Source organism: Hyposmocoma kahamanoa, unplaced genomic scaffold (genome assembly GCF_003589595.1).
Source record: "Hyposmocoma kahamanoa isolate Upper Pololo Valley unplaced genomic scaffold, ASM358959v1 263, whole genome shotgun sequence".
NCBI classification, from domain to species: domain Eukaryota; kingdom Metazoa; phylum Arthropoda; class Insecta; order Lepidoptera; family Cosmopterigidae; genus Hyposmocoma; species Hyposmocoma kahamanoa.
The window spans coordinates 3,787,797-3,813,447 of NW_020653766.1; the positions used below are offsets into that span (position 1 = coordinate 3,787,797).

General features: G+C 37.3%; 1 protein-coding gene across 1 annotated transcript in view; it reads left to right on the forward strand.

Moving 5' to 3' along the window:
- Positions 1-25,651, forward strand: part of LOC113228959 (serine/threonine-protein kinase WNK1-like) — a 130,380-nt gene that overhangs the window by 41,703 nt on the left and 63,026 nt on the right. Inside the window, exons 3-15 of the mRNA XM_026462403.1 lie at positions 1,548-1,667; positions 2,213-2,365; positions 3,914-4,060; positions 4,834-4,918; positions 6,166-6,271; positions 7,429-7,531; positions 9,449-9,621; positions 11,321-11,431; positions 12,873-12,982; positions 15,246-15,403; positions 16,724-16,812; positions 20,445-20,588; positions 22,823-22,987. Of these exons, the coding sequence (XP_026318188.1) occupies positions 1,548-1,667; positions 2,213-2,365; positions 3,914-4,060; positions 4,834-4,918; positions 6,166-6,271; positions 7,429-7,531; positions 9,449-9,621; positions 11,321-11,431; positions 12,873-12,982; positions 15,246-15,403; positions 16,724-16,812; positions 20,445-20,588; positions 22,823-22,987 (1,664 nt within the window). The remainder of the gene's footprint in view (positions 1-1,547; positions 1,668-2,212; positions 2,366-3,913; positions 4,061-4,833; positions 4,919-6,165; positions 6,272-7,428; positions 7,532-9,448; positions 9,622-11,320; positions 11,432-12,872; positions 12,983-15,245; positions 15,404-16,723; positions 16,813-20,444; positions 20,589-22,822; positions 22,988-25,651) is intronic.

A 25,651-nucleotide genomic window follows, 5' to 3' on the forward strand; every position in this document is an offset into this window, starting at 1 on the left:
AGAGGTTGGTTAGGATATGTGCAGCCGAGTCGACATCCGGAGCATTGTAAATAGATGAAAAATCACATTGATCCAAATCCCTACCAAGCTGCAAATAATTAATTTTTGTCAGTCTTTTTGTTGTAGTTCCCGATATCCGCTTCTCTAACGACACTAGGACAGAGTTGTGGTCCGTGACAGTCGAATTAATTACCAATGTTGTTGAGGAATATTTGGATTTAATGAACATGTGATCTAGGCAAGTGGCACCATGGGTGGGAAGATTGTGTGCTGGTAGAAGACCGTGAGTAGCTAACAAATTTAAGTAGGTATCTGAGTTAGGATCTCTATTGTTGTCAGTAATATCTATATTAATGTCGCCTGTTAGAATTAAGGTTTTATTGGATGGTAGCAGGGAAAGCACATCATTTAGAGTATCTATGAATGGGACTAAATTACTAAAGGAGGGGGGGCGGTAAATAGCCAGTATAGCGATATCAGAACCAATTTCTATACGCGTACGCTGCGTAAGCGTGGCTGTACGCGTCTTTGCGTTTTCTCGATGGCGTTTAAAGCATTGTATTTCGAGTTGTATTATTTATGGAAGAATAGCTAACTGGCCATCTGTTGATAAAAAAAAAAAACAAAAAACCTGCCATTTGCGAAATCCATAATTGTTGTGAACCATATTTATTCATTTGTTTTTTATCGCAAATGTGATAAAAAACATTGTAAGTATAACGGATGGTAAAAAAATATAAAACTAAACCTTCGGCTTCGGGCTTCCAATAGACCCTCGTTAGTAATTTCTTGTTTTCCGTCCTTAACACACAATGTACTATTTCATGCGTTTGTCATGTCTCGACCTTGTAACGGAAACATTTTTTGTAATGTAATTATTATCTGCTGCGGAGAGAGTCGACGGCCCATTTGTGTAGGTATGGGAGGCCCTTCATATGTCAGCCAGAAGGGATTGATTAAAATATGTATTTGTATGTTGTGTGTCACTAACTTAGGCATAAGGTTATAATTGTTACTCACACATTATATGGTGTCATTCTGAATTAAACAAAAAAATATATCACTGGATAAACCCATACTTACTTTAGTCAACCAATTTAGTAGCAGTAGAGCTCCTTGTGAAAGAGTTTATCCAGGGAAGTACTGCCCAGCAGTAATGTGAGCTATTATTGCGCTCCAATTTAGAAGGGTAAGGGTGCTGGTGAAATTACAGGCACATGGGACTTGACAACCTATGGATGACGGGCGCAGTGGCAGTGCCCCTCAGATCTTTGCGATTTAAAGCTGTGAGTGGCACTGTAACTGTTATAGACAGGCGTGTAGCTTACCATCATTCGCTAGAATGAGTGCCTTGTTATCGTTGGCTCATTGCGAACCGCACCTATGATTTTTGGTAACGTAACATACTACGGCTATGATTAGAACTCACTAGCAATCGCTAGTGAGTTTCCCGGATTAAGACTCTCCGCTCCACATCCTGACATAGGCGCTCCTGTGCAGGTAGTCTTCTCCGTAGTTAATTAAAAACAAATATTCTTGTTTCACAGATGACATCAGGCCTTCATGGCCATGGGCATCAGATTTCGCAGCCGACACACCACCTGGACGCAAACGTTCTACCACCAGCTAAGGAGAAGACTGTGCATGGCAAAGAGAAGACCTTCAAGGTGACTTCTTAAATACTTATGTATTTTAACTAGTATACGGAAAGTTCTTAGGTTTTCGCGATTGTTACACATCGTAGTCTAAGGGTCGTATTCTAGAACTCTACTCAATGCTCAAGTCAGGATTTGAGTATGCTTTAAAGCACTCGAAATCATACTCAAGTCCCTGCCATTAGGGTCGTATTTCCAGTGCTTGTGTTTCCAGTGCAATCCTGACTTGAACATTGAATAGAGTTCTAGAATAGGACACTTAGACTACGATGTGTAACAATCGCGAAAACGAACTACAAATTAATTATTAATTAATACAATTAATTTTATAAATTAATTAATACAAAACTGTATTCACTCAGCCAGTAGTTCTACTCATAGAGTAGAGCCTAGACTACATCCCTCCACCATTTGTAACCAAGAGACGTAGCTTAGGATACGTAGCGAGAGGTACTTTATAAATATAAACTGGAATTAACTTCATAACTTGATATTTATTATAGTAGTATCGGCTCTTAACTACATATATACAATATTTTGTGTTCTTAATATTACAGGTGGTGGTAGGCGGCGGTGGAGCGGTCGCAGGCGGGGTAGGTGGCGAGGTGGTGCTAGGCGGTGGACTGGCGCGGCCTTACAACGCTCTCGCCATCATCCACACGCAGCAGAGCACCACCTTCGACATGCTCAATTCGCTCACCACCAGTGTCGTCAGTATTCCCAATCTTTCTTTCTTATAACTTAGCAATTTAACGACGTGACGTTGCAACTGTGTACAATATTTACAAAAACTTCGAGAAATCTAATTGGAGTCGTCTATTCCAGTTAATCTTGTGGGGATGGTTTGAATGGAGACTCACAATTAGCTGAGTGACATTGCATTCAGGGTCCATAGTTCTTTTCATGAGCACGAATGTACATATATTAATTTCTACAAAATATTGTAATACTAACTCTATTTTTAAATAATAATAATAACGCACACACTCTACATAGCCCCGCACTAGGGAAACCCTGTGTCGCGGGTGCCATGAACACGCACATAGACAACCACAGATTACACCCTATCTCACGAGAGAAATTAATGTAGGCCATACAAATATTTCTCCCGGTCCTGAAATCGAACCTGAGACCTTTACGTGGCACTCAGGCATGGTAACCGTTCGGCCACAGAGGCAGTTAAATGTTCTTTTTCTAATTAATTTTTAATTTATTGAAGTGTTAAATATATTTTTTTAAACAAAATGGAAGTAAATTAATTTGCTAGTCACACGGTGTAGGTTAAAGTATAAAACACAAAAGGCGGGTGCGGGTCGGGTTGAGACCGCGGCGGGTCCAATTCCGTGATGGAGGATAAACACACCGAGCGCGGGCGCGGGATGGGAATTGGATCCGCCGCGGTCCTGAAGTACCCATTTATTTATTTATTTATTTATTTAATCAATCAATATTGCGAGTGGGCTCACAGAGCGTATCCAAAATACCCACAAGCTTAGGCAACATTACAAATTATTGATATAGAATTGCGATACAATTAAAATAAATAATTAATAAATTATTTTTGTTGTTCACGATTAAATTGTACAAAATGGCAGTGCCCGTGTTGATTTTTTTTTCATGCATTTAATTTTAACCACCCTTTCTCCGCATATAATTAATAAAATAAATAAGACAAACGTTCTTCGACCGAGCTCTGGTACTTATAATACAGGGAATTCCCTAGTTTGAGACCAGGCAATTGGTGTGGTCGTCTGGCACATATTGTTATATTATTATTATTATTTACATCCATTTATTTTAGCAACGACTTCTACAAAGTAACGCCTGCATCTATCAATCTCATAAAAGTCTTCCATGTTCATGTCAGTTTCCCTAAAAAAAGAAACTTTTTCATCACACTTGCATGTAAATAGTGTGATTGCATGCAGGTACATGGTGCATGATGCGATGATGCATGCATGCATCTTGCTCGGTAAGATCCGAGGGTTTTATTTGGGGCGTTATAGTCCAGTTAGCCTGCATGCAATCATAGTATTTACGTCCAAGTGTGATGAAAAACATTGTGTATCACGGGCGGCATGGGATATACAAACTTCGACTCCGAACGCCCTCAGTCTTCGACTTCGGGCTTGTAATAGAGTCTCGTTCGTAATTTCTTATTTACTGCCCACACATAGTATACATACTATAAGTATAAAATTATATATTATATTTATGTAAAAAGAATCTCAACCAATCTTGTTTGTTGTCCATTGCAGGCGAACCAATCAGGCGTGGGCGTTGTCGGCGGTTTTCGGCGCCGAAGCTCCGGCCAGGGCGCCTTGTGCGATCCCGAACTGGATGAGAGCGGAAACAAGCTCGTGGCCAGGCTGGAAGACGACCCCTTCCTCTCGGAGCAGGATCTGGTCAGTTACCTAGGGCTAAATCGTCGAAAGTTCATTGTACATTGCCACTATCGGATTCTGAAGTCCAGGCAAACATATATAAAACTATAGTGAACCCAAAACTTAACATAAAATTCACATGGCCATTTGTACACATTTGAGGCTATCAGCACAAAAGTGGTGTAACTTACATGTTTTTTTTTTATTTTTTGAACTACAATAGCATCCAATTATTGAACAATTATATGCTTAGTATCATTGAAAGTAATTATAGAAAAAAATGTGAGTTACATCATTATTGCACTGATAGCCTCATTCATCATTTATAATAATTATTTTAAATAGCATAGATAGAAACCATCTGAAAAAGTTAAATGGCTCACTACCAGGCATTTTTTTTAAATTCAAATACACGGTGGGTAAGTACGAACATTTTAGTATAGTATAGGTATTTTAGTATAGTATATAAGATACTTTCCCTCCGTGTGGCATAGCCGTGAGACGCTCTGTATATATAATAACTTTTGGTATAAAGTTTTTTCTCTTTTTTTAATTTTTGTTTATATATTTAAATCATGAAATAACCCTATATATTATATACCTTATTGTCTAACATACATGTAATATAATATAAAAACGAAATAACTAATTTATTAGCGCTTGTCGGCGACACGTGGCGCAATATGGTGTCTGGTAACCGACTATGGAAGCGCCGGTATACGACACCCTTCAGCTCCTAAAAACTCAAAAATACTCCTCCTACAGTTGCTATAATAAAAGTATTAAAATCCCAGGAGGAGAACATCGAAATCGCGACGGCGGAGAAGTGCCTGCCGCCCGACGAGGAAGGGGAGGAACAGCCACAGGAAAAACAGAACGGTCTGGTTTATTTACGTTTTTAGTACGCTTTACGCTACTTTCAATAATACTTTAAACTAGCAGTAGAGCTTCTTGTGAAAGAGCTCGCCCAGGGAAGCACTGCCTTACCTATTTGTGCCGCCAAGCAGTAATGTCAGCATTACTGTGTTCCGGTTTTGAAGAGTACGGGTGCTGGTGAAATTATAGGCACATTGATCTTGTCAACTTAGATCTCTGGGTGACGGGTGCAGTGGCAGTGCCCCTCAGATCTTTGCGATTTAAAGCTCTGAGTGGCACTGCAACTGTTATGGACTGGCGTGCAGCTTACCATAATCACACAAAAATAATAATAGAGAGCATAACATAATGTCACATAGAACAGTAATATGAATTAGAATTTTAAATAGGCATAATTCTTGGTCCAAGTGATCAATCCTAATAATTGTAACGGACATCTACATCATGGATCAATAACTTAACAGGGTCGCTAATCTCCGTGTTAACAGATCGTAACTATGAGAAAATCTAGAATAAAAATCTAACGTCGTACTCTAGAACTCTATTCAATGCTCAAGTCGGGATTGCACTGGCAACACAAGCACTGGAAATACGACCCTAATGGCCGGGACTTGAGTATGATTTCTAGTGCTTTGAATCATACTCAAGTCCTGACTTAAGCATTGAGTAGAGTTCTAGAATGGGACCCTAAATCTATCTATACTATGTAAATGGCTGCTGATATCAAGTTTTTTTTTATAATATCAAGTGACGAGACGTACAAGTCGTGCGCCTGATGGTAAGCTACACGCCTGTCCATAACAGTTGCAGTGCCACTCAGAGCTTAAAATCGCAAAGATCTAAAAGACACTGCCACTGTGCCCGTCACCTTGAGACATAAGTTGACAAGTCCCATGTGCCTGTAATTTCACCAGCACCCTTACCCTTCAAAACCGGAACACAGTAATGCTGACATTACTGCCTGGCGGCAGAAAGAGGTAAGGTGGCAGTATTTCCCTAGAAGAACTCTTTCACAAGGAGATATTGGTACTGAACTTGCATGTAGATGAAAGTTAAAAACCTTTACAAAACCTGCATTAATCACCGCGTCGGACTATGGCCTAAAACTCTCTTTTTTAGAGGAGACTGGTGCCCAATAGTGGGGCGTATAATGTGTTGGTACATACATGAAAGTCCTGGAGTAAACGTACGAATGAGAAAGAATGTCTCTGTTGATTCGTTAAGATTATTCAGATATCATTGGGTTGCAGGTTACATAGAGCTGGATAAACTAAGTCAACTGGAACAACAGCAGGATAAGCAGAAGCAGGATAAAGAGGATGAGGAGGAGCCCATCGGAGTGTCGCCCTGCGGCAGGTAATATTCTGGACGTTTATGATAGGGCTGTTTCAATACTACAGGCCTACCACTTAACTGTGACGATTCCTGAGGTAGCTGTGAGGTGCGGGAGGGGTGACAGTTTACGTAACAGTTATGTCGCACTGTACACGGGATAATTTCACCAAGATTTCTCTGACGTTATTCAATAACAAGTTGATTGAAAAAAGTGCCTGCCAAATTGGTCAATTGTTGTTATGAGAAACGATAATAAAAAAAAACTATTTCATTCATAATTGAAATGAATACACAAGCCATTTGGCACTTTTTTCGATCAATTATTATTTATCATTTTGTATAGTTCAACTGTTTTTCTGTCATCTACCATTTTCCTCGCTATAGTGAGATGAAAAGTTATGTATTTCGCTCGGCAGCAAAGTTATTTTGCTTCTCGTGTCTTGAAATCAATCTTAGCGTCTTCGATTGCTCCGGTTTCAATACAAGCACTCGCGTCAAACGACATCTTTGCAGCCTTGCATAACAAATAGTTATTTGTTGTTAGTATGACTTATCATATGCTTGTGTCATATCACACAAACTTGTTATTGAATATCGTCAGAAAAAATTATGACTTGTCTTTTTTTATGTTTACAAACGACGGGTGAACAACCCCCGTATGTCAGCAACCGGAAACTGGTCATCCGAACACCTTCAAGTGTGCTTATTAATGTTATTGATTTCAAAAACCCATGTACTTTTCATTGTACAAGTTTAGGTGTGGATTCAATTTGAATAAACCCCCTAAACAGAAGTTCTGCCTAACCATGTTTCTGTCGCCAAGCAATGATGTGAGCATTACTGCGTTTCGATTTTAAAGGGTAAGGGTGCTGGTGAAATTACAGGCACATGGGACTTTCAACTTATGTCTCAGAGTTACCGACGCAGTGGCAGTGATCTTCAGACTTTTGCTTTAGACTTAGCGGCACTACAATTGTTATGGACAGGCGTGTCGCTTAACGCCAGGCGCACGACTTGTTCATCCTGTCTCTTGGTACCATTAAAAAAACGAGTTAACCTTCGCTGGGTTCGCGGAGTAGCAAATAAATTCACTTCCATGTTTATAAACATAGACATTTATTGGTAAACCTATGTTAACCATTGGCATTAAAAAAGAAATTCACTACATTACGTTTCAGGTTCTTCAAGTACGACAAAGAAGTCGGCCGCGGGTCTTTCAAGACGGTGTATCACGGCCTCGACACGCAGACTGGCGTGGCCGTCGCCTGGTGCGAGCTGCTCGTGAGTATCCACACGTTTTAGTAGTATAGTTCCTTGTGAAAGAGTTTGTTTATTTCTGCCGCCAAACAGTAATGTCAGCATTACTGCGTTCCGGTTTCGAAGGGTAAGGGAGCTGGTGAAATTACAAGCCCATGGGACTTTATTCATTAATTTTTTCGTATTGTACAACTTACACTAACATTAACAATAACTAATTATGTAAGCCATAGTCACTATATAAGGTTGAGTCAATCACCGCCCAGAAGCAAGCTGCTGAATTTATGTCTCAAGACGACGAGCGCAGTGGGAGTGCCCCTCAGATCTTTGCGATTTAAATATCTCTGAGTGCCACTGCAACTGTTAATTTTCAGTTGACACGACTTGTTCGTTCGGACACATGGTATCATAAAAATAAAAGTTGTCAAGACCACATTCTAACAATACTGTCAAAGTCAAAACGGAGACTGCTATCAAAAATCATGGCCTACTAAAGTATAACAACTATATCCACTGCGTACAGAATGACGTATGGCTAGATTTATAGAAAAATATGTGTACTTATAATATGTGTACAATGGTATGTGTCGCTTTATTGTGAGTACTGGGAATTAAGGAAGAAAAAAAAAGATTTTTGTATAATAAATGAATGTTTATTGATTTATTTATTTATTTGTTAGGCAGTTACTACAATATTTCATGTAGGTATTAATACATTTCAAAGACTTAGTCTAATTGCGTAACTAATTATAGGTGAGCACTTTATGCAAAGAAGAATGTTTAAACAATGTTTAGAAAAGTATCAAAAATTGTGAAAGAGTACGTCCAGGGTAGTACTGCCACCTTACCGATTTCTGCCGCTAAGCAGTAATGTCAGCATTACTGTGTTCCGGTTTTGAAGGGTAAGGGTGCTGGTGAAATTACAGGCAAATGGGACTTGTTAACGTATGTGTCAGGGTGACGGGCGCAGTGGTAGTGCCCCTCAGATCTTTGCAATTTAAAGCCTTGAGTGGCACTGCTACTGTTATGGACAGGCGTGTAGCTTACCATCAGGCGCATGACTTGTTCGTACGTTCGCACTTGATGTTAAAAAAATAGAATGCTATGTGCCCGAACCAAGAAAATTAAGAATTTTGTTTTTGAAACCTAGCAGTGAGTCAACGGAAATATCCACTTGTTTGGAGCAGACATTATATAAATTAGGCATATGAGCTATGGGGTAATTGGAACCTAATACTGTTCTGCAACGAGGTGGGTGAAAAAATATTTTTGTGCAAAATATTTTGTGTGTTTTGTATTTATTGTTGATCACCCAGAGAACGATTTCGGTCGAGACAATGTTGTAGTAACAACTGACTGCGCAGGGATTGTGCACGAGTATGACGATTTTTTATTTTGACAGAAAGTCTGCCAATGACTTAACTAGGGTTTTCACACAATTAAAAATATATTTCATATCAAATCTTTTTTGCCTTGTTACAAGTTCGAATTTTTTCATTTTTTTTAAAATTAAAATTAAGATTGGTTTATGACGCATAATTTAAAACTAATGTAGTTTTTGTACGCAAGCATCTATTGACCGGGTCAGCTTATGGGCAATGAATGAAGCTCAAAACTCGAAAGGAAAATAAAGAATACTAAAGGAATAGTCTGTGTTTCTCGAAAATTACAATTTGGGGCTATTCAAGGTTAAAGTGAATAGGCATTTGTTAGACAAACGCGTACAATCAGGTGAGGTTGCGACCAAGCGTGTGTCCGTTATTAAAAAAAGAAACTAATTAAATTCCCTGTTCTTTTCTTTTTGATAATAAAAGTGATAACTACGTTAACCTTAAATTAGGTTTTGTTTATTGGAATAGGTGTGTAGATCACCCTGAGTGGACGAGGGCCTGGAGTAAAACTTTCGAAGAATTTTTAAAATTGAAATTATTATATTTTCAGGAGAAAAAACTAAACAAAACCGAGCGTCTTCGTTTCCGCGAGGAAGCGGACATGCTGAAGAAGCTGCAACACCCGAACATCGTGCGGTTCTACAATTACTGGGAAGGAACTGTTGCTAAGAAAAAGAACATCGTGCTTATCACTGAACTTATGCTCTCTGGGACGCTCAAAGCGTGAGTAAATTACACTGTCGGACACATAATTGGAACCGCCTCGCATTTTCAGTATTAAAAAGGGGTACAAGTAAAAAATGCCAACTTTAAAAGGAAACGCGAAAAACACTTGACGCGTAATATCATATTAAGCTTTAACTGTTTTTCGCATTGTAAAGTTGGTTTTTTTTTTACTAGTACCCCTTTCCATTAGAGCTACGGAAATATCATAAGCTTAACAAGCGTTTGATGATCGATTGATTAAAAACAATAATGCCATTTGGAAAATGCAGGTCGATTCAGAACCTAAGGATAAGTGTTGTCGACGGATTCGGTTAGATATCGTACAATATCTTTTTCATTTTTATTCACAATAACCGATTCGGACGTCAAACTGTCGAATTCGAAACCGAACTGAAATGACGTCACACCCGTTCGATTACTCATACTTCTCGACTATAGCCATCGAGTATATAACCAGAAATAGAGACGAAACGTCATTTAATTTGTTTGAAAACTATTCTGCCATATCATTACTGTGACAACTGCGCTCCGATTGGCTAGCCTGAGTTCGAAACATTTGACGGGTGTCGTCAATGGGTGTCGTCAACTGTTTCTCTTCAAATCGACCACTTAAGTTGAGCTTTGCTGTAATGGATGAAAATTGCAAAATTACATATTTAATTACCGATGAAATGTGATTCCGTTTGTTTTGTAATTAGATGTTCCCACACCACCGAATAGAACAGCACGGCATTATTAGAGATATTATTTTACACAGGTCAGTAGTTGGCCTGACTATATTTCAGTGCAAACGGGAGTTGATATTTATAAGAGCTGTATCGCTAATGTGTTACCAGGAATTTGGTCTCTATTTCTGGTTATATACTCGATGATATAGCAAATGCTGTAGCAAAGGCTATAAACGTTATTCAGAACACAGTTATCGAATGAAAGTTACAGAACGTCCTATAGTATACAAAGCAAAAATATAATATGAAAATCTTTTATTATTTTAAATAAAATCTGGATTTTGTTAAATTTTTATTTATTTTAATACGAGACTAATGCATTCCTATATTTTAGGCCTTCAAAGTCTTAAAAATGTATGTAATAGAATATAATTTTTCTTATAATCTATATTCGCCGACTAACTCCATAAACGTTGTTGGATAACTATATCGTATCTGAATCCGAATCGAATGTTTTAAGTCGAATGTTCTGTATAGCTCTGAAAGCGCCCTTCGAGAACGATATTCTATCGAAGGATTCGGTTAAGATATCGAAGAGTTCTGAATTGGGGTCCTGGTATACTAATCGTCATTTTCATATACGAGGTGACAGGTTGAACGAAATAAATATTTAAAGAGGAAAATGAGTAGCCGATACCCATACCGATTATGTGAAAAAAACACTACATTATTTAAACGTTTTTCTTTAAGAAAAATACTGCCTCTAACATTTTGTAATACTCTGCGCGAGGTACCGTGTCAGTCAAACCAAATGCAGCGAGTATCCATCTGATCATTGCCATTTGCAGCTAGGGAGTGGCACTGCAACTGTTTCGGGCGAGTTGCTAATCGCACTTGTATGTCTTGTCAATTGGTGTCATAAAAAATTTAACTTTCTCTTAGAGAAAACTCGTGCTCGGCGGTGGGAGGAAGGTTAATCATGTTGAAGTAGTGCATTGTGAAGTAACACGTAAAAATATATTTTGCAGTTATCTCCGCCGCTTCAAGCGCATCAATCCGAAAGTGCTGAAGTCCTGGTGCCGGCAGATACTAAAGGGGCTCAACTTCTTGCATTCGAGAACTCCGCCTATCATTCACAGGTAACTCTATTTCCAAGTTAAAAAGGTTTAACAGAACCATGCATCGACCGCGGCGCGGTTTTCCTTCCTCGGTTACAATTAGAGCGTGCTATGTCGCGATCAGTTTGTTTACCTTATCCATATCTTAAGCCATATGACCTTAAGTAATGCTGCTAACAGACTGAATGTTTCATGTCGTAATCAACTTAAAGAAATTGCAAACATGTAATCTGTCAGCAACCTAAGTGTGGTTGATCTTTTTGACGATCATTTAAACGACATTGTTTGTATTAGCGTAGTTAACGAGCAGTAGCTTAAAAAAAATTATGTTTTCAAGTGTAAAAATTTTACCTATGGAATAAATGATTATTTGACCTTGACATTAAAATCGTCTCACAGTTCAATTAAAAATAAAAACCAAGAGTATCCTTATTTCAGAGGTAAGCAATTTTTACTTAAAATTGTCCGATCAATTAAACATTCCTACCAAGGTCATGAGAAGAATGATTAAGAAACTCTAAGAGGTTGGCTCTTGGAGTGATAGCAAGGTTAGTTCCGAACGCTGGTAGACCAATGGGAGAACGGTTGCTTTTAAATTGAAAGGACGTCGGTTCGAATCCCTATGGCATCCCATACCCATGAATTTCTAATTTACGTACGTTTATAAATATTTATAGTCTTTTGAAGACGGACTAAAATGACTTTAGCAGGGTTGCCAGTTTTCATAACATTTTAAATAATGATGTAGTTGTTGTCGATAGTTTTATCGATAGATTAATAGAAGGTAAAACTTTGCTACTAATGTCTGAATTGTGAATGTTACAACGTTCTATTGGTTACTAATTGCGTTATTGCTTTCTTTATTCTTATTTTGTCAGTTTGCCTAGTAGTATCGAAATAAATTTTTATTCATCTACATTTTAATAATAGGCGGATTTGATCATCTATATGGATTTAAAATGAAAAACTTTAAAATATGCATTGACTTACAAATAAATGGACGACGGGTCTAATACAAAAACCACGAAAAAAATGTCCCAAGTCGACCTATTCGAAATTTAAATTGTAATGTCATCGCAGTATCGCGCTGTCAGTAGAACAAATGAAGACTAAAGCGGAGTTTGGCGCTCTGTATACGATTTTAGCGCCTTACAAGTGTGGACACTTTTTAGCGCGGACCCGACGTCCATATAATTGTAAGTCAATGAAAATATGTCTCAATTGTATTTTTCATAAACATAATGCATAGTTCCCATCGAGGTTTTTAGTAGCAGTAGAGCTCCTTGTAAAAGAATTCGTCCAGGGAAGCGTTGCCACATTTTATGAATTTTATGAGGCTCCGTGTTCAGTAGTGAAACGTAACTCGATTGATACCGAGAATAAGCGAAATATAATTAACATAGTTATTATTTTACTTATGTGTATTTAAATCGTCTTTTTAATTTTTACATTGTATTTGCAGAGATCTGAAATGCGACAACATCTTCATAACGGGGACGACTGGCAGCGTAAAGATTGGCGACTTGGGATTGGCCACGCTCAAGAACCGGAGCTTCGCCAAGTCCGTTATAGGTTAGTCACTTTAATTTTCAGTATAAACGCCGAATATAATTTGTTAATAATACCATGGATCAATAACTCCGGAGGACTGCAAATTGCGATACAGGACAGCGTATAGTCTGACTGTCTTTCCTGTCTGACATTTACAGGGCTGCCTGTTTTCATAAAAATTTAAATAGTTATGTAGTTGTTGTCGATAGTTTTGTCGATAGACTGTTAAAGAATATAAAATTGTGCCAAAAATAATTGAATTGTGAATGTTACGACGTTCTAATGATTACTGATTGCGTTATTGCCTTCTTTATTCTTATTTTGACGGTTGGCCTTCTCGTATCGAGACGAATTTTTATTGATATACATTTTAACAAAAGTAGCCGGATTTGATTAGCTATATTGTCTCCTCTTTTTATTTTTCATAAACATAGTTCTAAATACAGTGTATGTATGAACTTGCAAAAATTGACAATTCAAATGAACTTGTGCTTAATAATTGGATGAATAATGGGTCGAGGATGATTCAAATGAATCGCCTATTATAATAGGCTATTTATTCCGTAAGCGTGACCAATATTTATTCGATAGTCGATTGAGTATTTATCGACTAGCTGCTCTTACTCCATCTTCAAAAAGACAGACTATAGTTAGGTATTTAGTACCTATTCATACACCAGATGTCGCGACGAGTACAAAATAGCTATTTTTGTAAGTAATTTGTTTCACATTGACGAGCTGCAAGTTATCGAAGCTACTCTAATTTCTAGTAATAACAAACAAATCAACTAGATGGCGCTTTTTGTTTTTATGGATAGTAACGGTCATTCTTTTATTTTTATTAGGATTAGCACCATTTCGACCCCTCCCACGTAAAGTATCGTATGTCGAAATTGCCAAGTTTACAGGGGAGCGTTTTAAAGTTTTGAATTCATTGAAATGGGCATAGTACATGACTTTAGCATTTCCGAGTTTTATTCGACAAAGCACATAGAGTATTATCAAAGCCTAGATATCGGTTAGATGAACAACCACAATTTATTTTATAATTTTATACTGTCACCCGACCCGTCCACTTCACTACACTTAATTAACTTCAGTTTACCCGCTTGTTGACGCACATCCGCGTTAATATAAAATTATAAAGTAAATTGTGGTTGTACATCTAATTGATATCTAGGATTTTATAATACTCAATGTGAGTAACTAGCTTTGCCGATTAAAACTGAGAAATGCTAAAGTCACGTGTCATGCACATTTCAATGAATTCAAAACTTTAAAAAGCTCCCCTGTAAACTTGACAATTTCGACATACGATACTTTACGTAGGAAGGGTCGATTTATAAGGAATCGTTAATTTTTAAATTGTTAATTTTTTGTAACACGTAGTGCCATCTGTTGTCACGCACATTTGTCAAAGTTCAGTAAACAATTTTAGATCAAGATCATATTTAATAATATTACAACGAAAACAAGTTGACGACTTATAATATTTCATATTAAAGAGGAATTAATTGGTATCCATGGCCATATATTGTGGCTCTAGTGAAAAGGGGTATAAGTCAAAAAAGTCAACTTTACAAGGAGACGCGAAAGACTGTTAAAACTTATTAAGGTATTAGGCGTTAAGTATTTTTGCGTTTCCTTGTTAAGTTGGCTTTTTTGAGTTGAGGTACAAGTTTTCACTAGAGCCACAGAATATAATATCTTCAGTTTGATTTTGATTGCTTCTCCAGATCGGAAACTGCGTCCCTTCCGAGTCGAGGCGCATAATTGCTATTCACAACTTGCCGATAGGAAACTTTTGACGTTCCAAATCGGAACAATAGTTGATTTAACTCATAAATTAGAAAGATATAGGAATCAGGTTCATCTTCTCGTTCGGAAACCCATCTGATTTCGTGACTCGGATGGGCTACCCGATCGGATCGATTCAGAGGGCCTACTCTCATTCTCCGACCCGTCAGACGTCCGTCCGAATAAATAACTGTCAAATAAGTAATACTCGACCAAATTAAAAGACGACGTCAAGTATGAAGTTTCTTTCGCATCATGCGTCTTATACGCTTGAACGAGAGTAGACCCCCAGATTCGAATTAAAATCAAGGTTCAGGTGTGTACGTATATTTTTACTGTTTTCAAGACAAAAATCAAAACATAATTGTGTTAGTGTTATAGTGTATTATGCTGTAGTCTAAACGGTCACCTTGAAAGACACCCGTGCCCAGGTAAAGGGTTGTTGATGATGTGACAAGTTCTGTTGAAACTCCAAACCTCCCCACAGGAACACCGGAGTTCATGGCACCGGAGATGTACGAGGAGCACTACGACGAGTCGGTGGACGTGTACGCCTTCGGCATGTGCATGCTCGAGATGGCCACGGGCGAGTACCCGTACAGCGAGTGCAGCGGGCCCGCGCAGATCTACAAGAAAGTTGTTTCGGTCAGTGGGTTACTTTTTCACGCAAAACAATTTTGCTGCCGAGCGAAATAGACAACATTTCACCTCACTATAGCGAGGAAAATGGTAGATGAAAGAAATGTCAACAATAATAATAAAAAACAATATATAACGGATTTATATTACATAAATAATGTGTGACAAATCGCATATTTGAACGTGTTATTATGTTTTATTTTTCATCGGATGAAAAAATTTGGTGCATCACGGTCCATCGTCATGTTCGAATTTCAAAAAGTTTTTGCGCGCAGATTTATAACGACAAAGAAAGCCTTTCCGAGCTAGTGAGGTGATAAAATAATTATGTACAGCTTCCCGTTTATATTATTCTAATGTCCACTTGTACTAAACTTTATCTTACACCAATGCTTAAATTGATAAGACACTCTTAAGACAATATCTTGCGTGTCTTTTGCATTGCAAGTTTTGGTTTAAGCCGTACTTAAGTTTAGTGCAAGTGGTCAATAATGCCGTAGCTAGTTAATGTGGTATATTAAGGGCGGTAAATAAGGAATTACGAACGAAACTTAGAAGCCCGAAATCGAAGACTTAGGGTTTTCGGAGTCGAGGTTCGTAATTCCCGTACCGACCGTGAAACATACAATGTTTTTAATCATATTTGCGAGTAATTAGTATGATATGCATGCAGGCTAATTTGAATGTAATGCTCCAAATAAAACCCTCGGGCTTTTTTCTTCTCAATTCAATATGTTTATTTGCATTCCACAATGGTATACAGTAGGTATTATATAGTACAAGGACCACATCGTGGACCCTCTCGGGCACAACAAAGTAGAAGGGAAGAGAGTAAGGGGCTGTTTTGGAATTTACCTTTTTCGTTGGTTTCATTTTTCAGTCTATTAGGCAGTTTATTATAATTGTTTACGGACATGACGCATGGGCTAGAGGAATGTATTGTCATTAGTTATAGAAAAAAAAAACTATTTCTACTATGGTCGAAGCAGCGCCAGCGTTTTTTCATTACTTAAAATTTGATTTCACGAGATCCAAGGTTCGATTCCTGGTAGGACCAATTAGCAAAAATTGGACCTTTCTACATTGATTCTTGTGTGGGTGTTCTGGGTTCCGTCTTGACAGTGAATTCTGTTGCTCTCATATTCATATATTAAAGAAAAAAAAGATAATTCTCTAATTTAATACCAGGTAATCAATATGGTTGTCAAAAAAATTTAATTATTATGTTAGTTATTCCGAATAATAAGCCCTATTAGTGTGTGGAATTATTGTCTACTCTATCTTTCGATTTTCTATTTGTTTGAATGCGAATTTTGTTCTGTGTAGGGAGTAAAACCTCAGAGTTTGGAGAAAGTCACAATCCCTGAAGTTCGAGACATCATCGAGCAGTGCATACGGCCGGATAAGAAGGACAGGTATTCTTATAATTTTTTAAATTCAAGTTTAGGAGGAAACATCGAGTAGAGACAAAATGTCATTTAATTTGTTTGAAAACTATTCTGCCAAATCATTACGGTGAACAACTGTACGGTGGCAACTGCGCTCCGATTGGCCAGCCCGAATTCGAAACAATTGGCGGGTGTCGTGAATAAATAATTACGGATGGCATGTGATTCTGTTTGTTTTGTAATTAGATGTTTTACTGTTTTTCCCACACCACTTAATGGAACAGCCCCCATTGTTGGAGATATTATCTTTATTACAATAAATACAGAATATTTTTGGCATATACGGAGACGTACACGCAGGTGAGTTGTTGGCGCTGTGCTATTACAGCTTTCTAATTTGTGATTTCAGCGCAAACGAGAGTTGATATTTAAAAGTGATATAAGGCCCATTTGCCTGATGACTTGCCAGGGATGGATGGCTCTTGTTTCGACTCTGTTTCTAGTTATATACTCGATGGCAGGAAATAACGTTTTGATAGCGACATAACCCTAAGGCTCAATTTACATTGCGGCGTAACGAAAAAGCAGCGAACTTTTGTTATTATAGCATAAATTATAGCTGGGGAATTGTTATTTGCACCAATTTTAAGTAGCAGTAGAGCTCCTTGTAAGAGTTCGTCCAGGGAAGTACTGCCACCTTAGCTATTTCTACCGCCAAGCGGCAACAAGAGCATTACTGCGTTCCGGTTTTTAAGTTACCCTTAACGGGTGCGAGTGAAATGACAGGTACTTGGGACTTTGTACGGGCGCAATAGCAGTGCCCCTCAGATCTATGCGATTTAAAGCTCCGAGTGGCACTGCAACTGTTATGGACAGGTGTGTCGTTTAAACACCTGATATTTATAAGAGCCAGAGACAGATATTTATAAGAGCTGTATAGCTAATGTCTTACCAGGAATACATGGCCCTTATTTTGTCTCTATTTCTCGTTCAATGCTCGTTGTATAATAATTACAAAAAAGCAGTACTAAAAAAATGCAATATTAAAGGGACTCTGATTTTTCGTCACTACAATGAAGCGATGCGCTCTTTAGCTCCAATTCCGATATTTATTAAACCGAAAGATTATGCAACGAAGATTATTCAAGTTGATTTCTCCGTTGTATAGGTTTTGTGACCTATCTAATAAATTATAATGAAAATAAATAAATTTGAAATAATTATAATCAATTCTATTGGTTTATTAACTAAGGCTTAATAACTAGTATAATGTTGTAAATGTCAACGTGTTGAGTCGATTAAAACTTTTTTTATTTTATAAGCTATCGTTGTTCAACAATTTATTGTTTTTGAATGAATGCAAATTACGATTAATACTTCTTCATAAATAAAATCGATTGTCATAAGAAATTCGAATCGGTAACGCATTAGGACCTCACTAATTGATTAGTAGGCGAGCTGTCAAAAGTAAAATAAATGATCGATGGACTGGACGTATCGTATCTAGCTAGTACAGACGCCAGCACAACAAGCTTGACGGATCTTGTTCCGTTGCTGTGAAGACGATATTCAACGTAATAAATACGTTACACAATTGACATAAAGTTGGTTATGCTATATGTAATGTCGTAACAAAAATTACTTCCTTTCTGTTCAGTGGGAATGTAAATTGAGCCTAAATAACGCTTTTGCTGCTTAGGATTATAGAAATTGTGTATCCATCCATGATGTGAACTCTCCGCCTTGTCACCTAAGAAGGGGCTAAATTCTTAAAAAAAAATATTTCAAGACATTATTTTCGGACTATGCAACAGCATTCTATGAATGTGAATATTATAATGTTCCGATATGTTTATGCATCGAGTATATAACCAGAAATAGAGACGAAATAAGAGCCATATATTCCTGGTTACTCATCAGTGATACATCACTTATAAATACCAACTATCGTTTGCACTGAAATTACAAATTGGAAAGCTGAAATAGTACAGTGCCAACAACTGACCTCTGTGTACGCCTCCGTATAGTCCAAAAATATTCTGTGTTTATTGTAATAAATATAATATCTCTAACAATGGGATGCTGTTCCACTCGGTGGTGTGGGGAGAAACAGCAAACATCTAATTACAAAGTAATTAAATATTAAATATGTAATTTTGCAATTTTCGTCCATTATAGCATAGCTCAAGTTAACTGGTCGATTTGTAGTGAAACAATTGATGACACCTATTGACGACACCCGTCAATTGTTTCGAATTCGGACTGGCCAATCGGAGCGCAGTTGTCACAGTAATGATATGGCAGAATAGTTTTCAAACAAACTAAATGACATTTCGTCTCTATTTCTGGTTATATACTCGATGTGTTTATGTAACATCTCCGATGTCCATTTTTGTAAGCTTATACAGGCTGTATATTTGAAAGTGGGACATACTTATAGAGTGCGTTCTATTCCTGATTCTCAACCCAAAGAAATAATAAACTAATGAACTTAAACTTTACAAAAAATATTTTATTTTATTTTTTTATCGACTACTACTTGAGCACAACATTAGTTATCGAAATCTATGCACATCACTATTATTGCTCCGACGCAGCGGCGAAAAGCAAAGCACAGGTCGGGGGTGAGGACGGGACGCGGGCGCATACTTATACGCGCGCATACTTATAGCGCATACGCGAAATTTTTCAGTCCACGCGCGACCTTGATCTAACGAAGACACGTAAATTATTTGTCCTTCCGCTCGCCCGATCGCCGCAAAATGGGTATTTATTCTAACGTGGAATTGACTGAGATGGTGCGACTTTACGCAATAAGTGGTGATAGTGTGAGGCAAGCTATTGAAATGTTCCCAAATCGGAGTTTACGCGAAAGAGGTGAACAGTGTCGAAGCGTTGCGTGAGAGGATTATCTCAGCATTTTATACTGTGAGACAAAATGTGTTTGTGTTGTACAATTTAAAACAAAATTTACTATGCCGTGCTAGACTATGCATTGTGGAAAACGGTGGACATTTTGAACACTTGCTCCGTACCACGTAAGTGTAAATAAACTGTAAATAACTAAAAAATCAATCATTGTAATTAATTTGATTTCACATTTTTAACTACGCCAAAAACCTCAATTCTTATTAAATGATAACTACTTACTAAAACATTTCGATGATAGTTCAAGTAAAAAACAATTAACATAACCTAAAACGTAAATGTGAAATCATTGTTATTGTTGCTGTCTCACTAGGCGCTCGCTTGGTAGCATTCCCATTACACTCGAAATTAAGCGTAAAGGGAATCGGTTTATTCCTATCTACACTTCAAAACACATTTGTTGATTTATTTTTTGTTCTATCCCATATCCTAATTTTATTTTAGTCTATGTTAAGTTGTAACATGATTTACTATGACATGTATGAATATGTCTCACTTTCAAATATACAGCCTGTATATCTAGTATTTCTCATTATATATGTATTCTTTTTTGAGAAATAAATAGCTTGCACGAATTACGCTTGTTGAGTTATAGTAAACAGAAATATATTTAAAAAAAATAACCACTTCATCATACATATACCCCAACCACATTTCATATCGAGTTCATTTTGAATTATTATTAGGGCCTCTGTATTTATATTCAACATTTACGTAAATTTTCTACACAGGCCAAAGGTGAAAGATCTGTTAAACCACGAGTTCTTCGGCGAGGATATCGGCTTGCGGCTGGAGATTGTCGGTCGAGACGTGGTTACCTCCACAGACGTCAACAAAATACAGTTCCGATTGAAGATCATCGACCCCAAGAAACGGTAGGTAGTAGTTTCGCAATTAGGAGTCTATACTACTACAGCTCGAATGCAAGTTTTTCCCGTACTAATACGGTTTGGCTAAATTGGCTTTGTATCAGATTTTTTTTTTTCAAATGAAATTAAAGCCGTTTGATAAATGTATATCATGTACTGTACGCGATCTATTTAATTCAGTACATATAAAAAAAATGGTGTAAATATTACGTAAAAACAGCTGTATTCAATATTTGAGTACACCGGTTTTCTTGTAAAATTTCGAGGTAAGTTTGGGTTTTTTTTTGTATCGTGAACATTTTTACGAATCGTATTGTCACATTGTGTAGTAATCAGTGTATATCGTTCAACACTTTCACTGCTATTCGGAATCAACCAAAGCCATATGAGGTTATATCTATTCGTAAGTAATCTCAGTACAGAGTACTAAAACAACCGACCTCAAAAGTACGTGGAATTACGTCTATTTGCTAAGTTTTATTGAAATATAGTTATGAAATATAGTTTTAGTTCGCCACTATACAGGACTTGACACTGGAGACAATAAAAATAGGTTCTCACTACGAAACTACTCAAAGTATATTGAGAGAAAAACGCCTTGAATTGAAGAAATAGCAAAATCAAGCATTAAAGTAATTGCTCCTATATTAAAGTTAGGCACTATTTATAAAAATGAATCTTCGTGCGTGAACAGCCACCCTTCGAGGTGGATGATTTTCTTCAAAATGAAATGGGACCACTATGGAAGTTCCCCCTTTCCGACAAAAAAAGAATCATGAAAATCGGTTCACAAATGCCGGAGTTATCGCGTAACATACATACAAAAAAAAAGAACACACAGTCGAATTGAGAACCTCCTCCTTTTTTGAAGTCGGTTAAAAATATTATTGAAGTTTTCACGGTGACCTTATATACAGTGAAGTAGAAGGGACGAACAAATCGTGTGTCTGGGTGGCACTGCAACTGTGAGGGACAGTGAATGATGGTAACAGTTCGAAATGAACCATAATCACAAAAATGATCGGACTTTACCATTGAGAGATGGTAAATATTTTTAATCATTTTAAAAGTTTTACTGGAAAATCTTAGGATTTACTGAAGCTTTTGCAGTAACTTATAGATCTTAAATTTGAGTAGTAGTAGCAGAGCTTGATTTTCAGTAAGTAATCGGAAAAAACGCTTGCTTGATCCCTATACACTTTTGATGTGTGTACGTTAGTCATTAACGTATAGATTATTACATGGGTCATCCGTATAATGACTATATATTATTATGGGGTAGTTGTCTGATTTAAATAAACAAAAATAATAAAGTACAGAAACAAAAACTTAATACTAAAAGTTATTACTCAGTGTCTGCGTATTTTGATGGTAAAAATGCATGGTAGTGACACATTTAACTCTTTGAGGTGGTTTCTGTCTATGGTATTTGAAACAATTATTGGATACTGCCACCTCACCTATTTCTGCTGTCAAGCACATGGGACTTTTCAGCTTATGTCTCAGGGTGACGGGCACAGTAGCAGTGCCCTTAAGATCTTTGCAATTAAAAGCTTTAAGTGGCACTGCAACTGTTATGGATAGGCGTATAGCCATCACGCGCACGACTTGTTCGTCCCGTCGCTTGATATTATTAAAAAAATCGTTCTACATAGGTGGTCTGTGGGTTAACTACACGCAGAAGGCTTTCGGCGCCCTGCGCGTTGACACTCTATCATATATCAAGGCGTATGGTCAATCCTTCTACACGGGTGGTCTGCGGGTTAACTGTACGCAGAAGGCACGCGGCGCCTTACGCGTTCAATATAATAACGGTTTCAAGATGCTGTCGGGACTACCGCCACATAGTAGCGCATCGTCGATGTTTGCTCAAGCGGGAGTAGATGACTTTTTGCTGTGATGCCAGATGACTGCGTTCTAGTCCTAACAGCATTACTGTGTTCAGGTTTTGAAGGGTAAGGGTGCTGGTGAAATGACAGGCACATGGGACTTGTCAACTTGGGTGCCGGGCGCAGAGGTAGTGCCCCTCAGAACTTTGCAATTTAAAGCTCTGAGTGGCACTGTAACTGTTAAGGACAGGCGTGTCACTTGCCACAATTTGTTCGTACTGTCACTTGATATTTGCTAATAATAGTCGTCAGTTAAAATTTTCTGTATTTACTAACAAGTTAGCCTTGGATGCCAAATAAATTATTTATTATTGAGTTTATTTATTATTATTATTAAATGTTTTCTCCTAGGTCGTACACTCACAAAGAGAACGAAGCGATCCAGTTCGAATTCGACATGGTACATGACGACTGTGAGGAGGTGGCTAACGACATGGCCAAAGCCGGCCTCATCATGGAGGAGGACGCCAGAATCGTCTTTAAGCTGCTTAAATCGCAACTCATCAGTCTCAACCGGTGAGTTGAACCACATGCAATACTTGAAAGGTGAATCATCCCTAAATGCCTTCCGAATTCAATTTTGTCTATCATACGGTGGCGTAGTCAAGACCTTCAGAGGCCAATCGCTATATTTCCTCAACCTCTCCCATGTAATACATTGTTAGTCACAAAAATAACTAGCTAAATTATTAGGATTTTTTTAACTTTTGACATACGCATGCCTCCGATGTTCCGTAATTATTTACATACCACTATAGACAAAAAAATGCAGTAGGAAGTACTCTTTTATTTCTTAATTTTAGTGAAGCGACGTGCTTTTTAGTTACGAAATTTATCGAGCCAACAGATTATGTAACGAAGATTATTCGAGTTGATAAATTTTCGTACCTGTCTAATAAATTATAATGAAATAGAACAAATTATAAATAATTATAATAAATTCGTATTGTTTAATGTAACGAATCGTGGTATTCTTCTCCACGTGAACGGGAATCATCAATTAAATGCTCATTAACATTAATTATTAATTCTTGAGTACACAAATTGTCAATCGCAACATCACGATCCCAATGAGACAATATCTTCTGTTTTGAACCGGCTGACATTCACGATTAAAACTTCTTCATAAATAAAATCCATTGTTATAAAAAATCGAATCGGAAACGCATTAGAACATCACTAATTGATAAGAATTCGAGCTGTCAAAAGTTAAATAAATGGTCGAACGGAGTATAGTATATGAAATGTGTACGTATTATAGCCAGCATGTTTTTGTTGTTTTCACATAAAGTAGTTAGTCAAATTATCTTATGTTTTGTCTTTGTCCATTGGATTGTGCAACCGATCGTCGTTGTTTGAGTGCGTTCGTGGTACAATTTGTCACATAACCGTGTATTTTTCAAGTCGGATACTGGCAGAATTGTCCTCAGTGGGACAGAAGCCTAAACCTACAAAAAAAAAAGAGATATGTTCCATTTCATTCGTTTTGATCTTGTCATTCCCTCACCCATAAATGTTCTGGCTGCCCTATACATTTTCTTAAAAGTTATTTAATTTGGGGACCACTATGTCATCTAAAACTATTCACATAAGTACTATGACATTGACAAACATTAAATACAAATTCTTCCTAAAAATTTTCATAAATATCGAAAGCACGAATTTCGAAATTTCATAGGAATTGACCTTATACTATATTATATTTTAATTCAAACAAAAATCCTTAAAATATGTCTCCTCTTTGCATTTTTCATAAACGTAGTTCTAAACGCAGCGTATGTATGTATGAACTTAAAAAAAATTAGAATTCAAATGAACTTGTGCTCAGTAATTGGATGATTAATGGGTCGAGGATGATTCAAATGAAACAAGTTCGGCTATTTATTCTATAAGCGTGACCAATATTCACTCGATAGTACATAGACTATTTATCGCCTGCAATCTTTAGCTGCTCGCAAGCCGACTACACTTTTGCGCAGTGAACTGTCATTTTACTTCGTCTTCAAAAAAGACAGACTATAGTTTTATGATAAAAATCATTAACTTACAAATAAATGGACGACGGGTCTAATACAAAAACCACGAAAAAAATGTCCCAAGTCAACCTATTTGAACGTAGTGACATGTAAAGGAATATGAAAAAGCTAAAACGTTGAATTTAAATTGTAATGTCAACGCAGTACTGTCTAATTTTGCTTGCTTCGCTGTCAATCGAACAAACGAAGACTAAAGCGTGAATGACGCTCTGTATACGATTTTAACGCCCTATAAGTTCGGACACTTTTTAACGCGGACCCGACGTCCATATAATTGTAAGTCAATGATAAAAATGAATTGTTTGCGTTAAACATAGAACACGAATTTCTATAACATTTTGAATTGACTAACTTTACATCCATTCACGTTAAAGGGGGCGATAAGCTGAACAACACTACATGTAGATGCGCACGTTATTAGGAGCAGCGTATTTTTAAATTTCTAAATTAATTTTATATTTACAAAGAAAACACGTCGATACAATGTTATTCACTTAACTAGTTGCATTCTTATTAATCACAGTGTAGAAGTGGATTAACCGCCGCGACCCTGACTCCGCGTTTCTAATTATATTGTGTGTGCTTCACGTCTCGGTGGACCGGTTTATGTAATGCACACAATTAACTAGGTAGTGTTCCAGGCCGCGCAAGCGCGTTGTGTTTTTCACAACATTAATGCTGTCTCTTACGGCCTCTTATTTTTTTAAAAAGTTTCAAAGTTCGATGTTCATTGAAATTTTATGGTAGATAAAGTTGACAAGTCTTATGTGCCTATAGTTTCACCAGCGCCCTTTCCCTTCAAAACCGGAACGCAGTATTGTGCACATTACGTTGCCTGGTGGTAAAAATATATATGGTGCCAGTACTTCCTTTGATGAACTCTTTTACAAAGAACTCTATAGCTACTAATTTGGTTTAGACTATATATCCACTATATACACGCTATCACTATTTCACCCTGCTGCCAGCATGCGTATACGTTTTTCAAATGGCTTTACATTCTGAAACAAAGCCAGTGTCCCTGCCACTCGACCAAGCAAACTGGACCGTATTAGTACGGGAAGAATTTGAATTCGAAGTGAGGTAGTATAGAATCATAATAGCCAATGTATATAAACTTCGACACAGACATAATGTATAATGT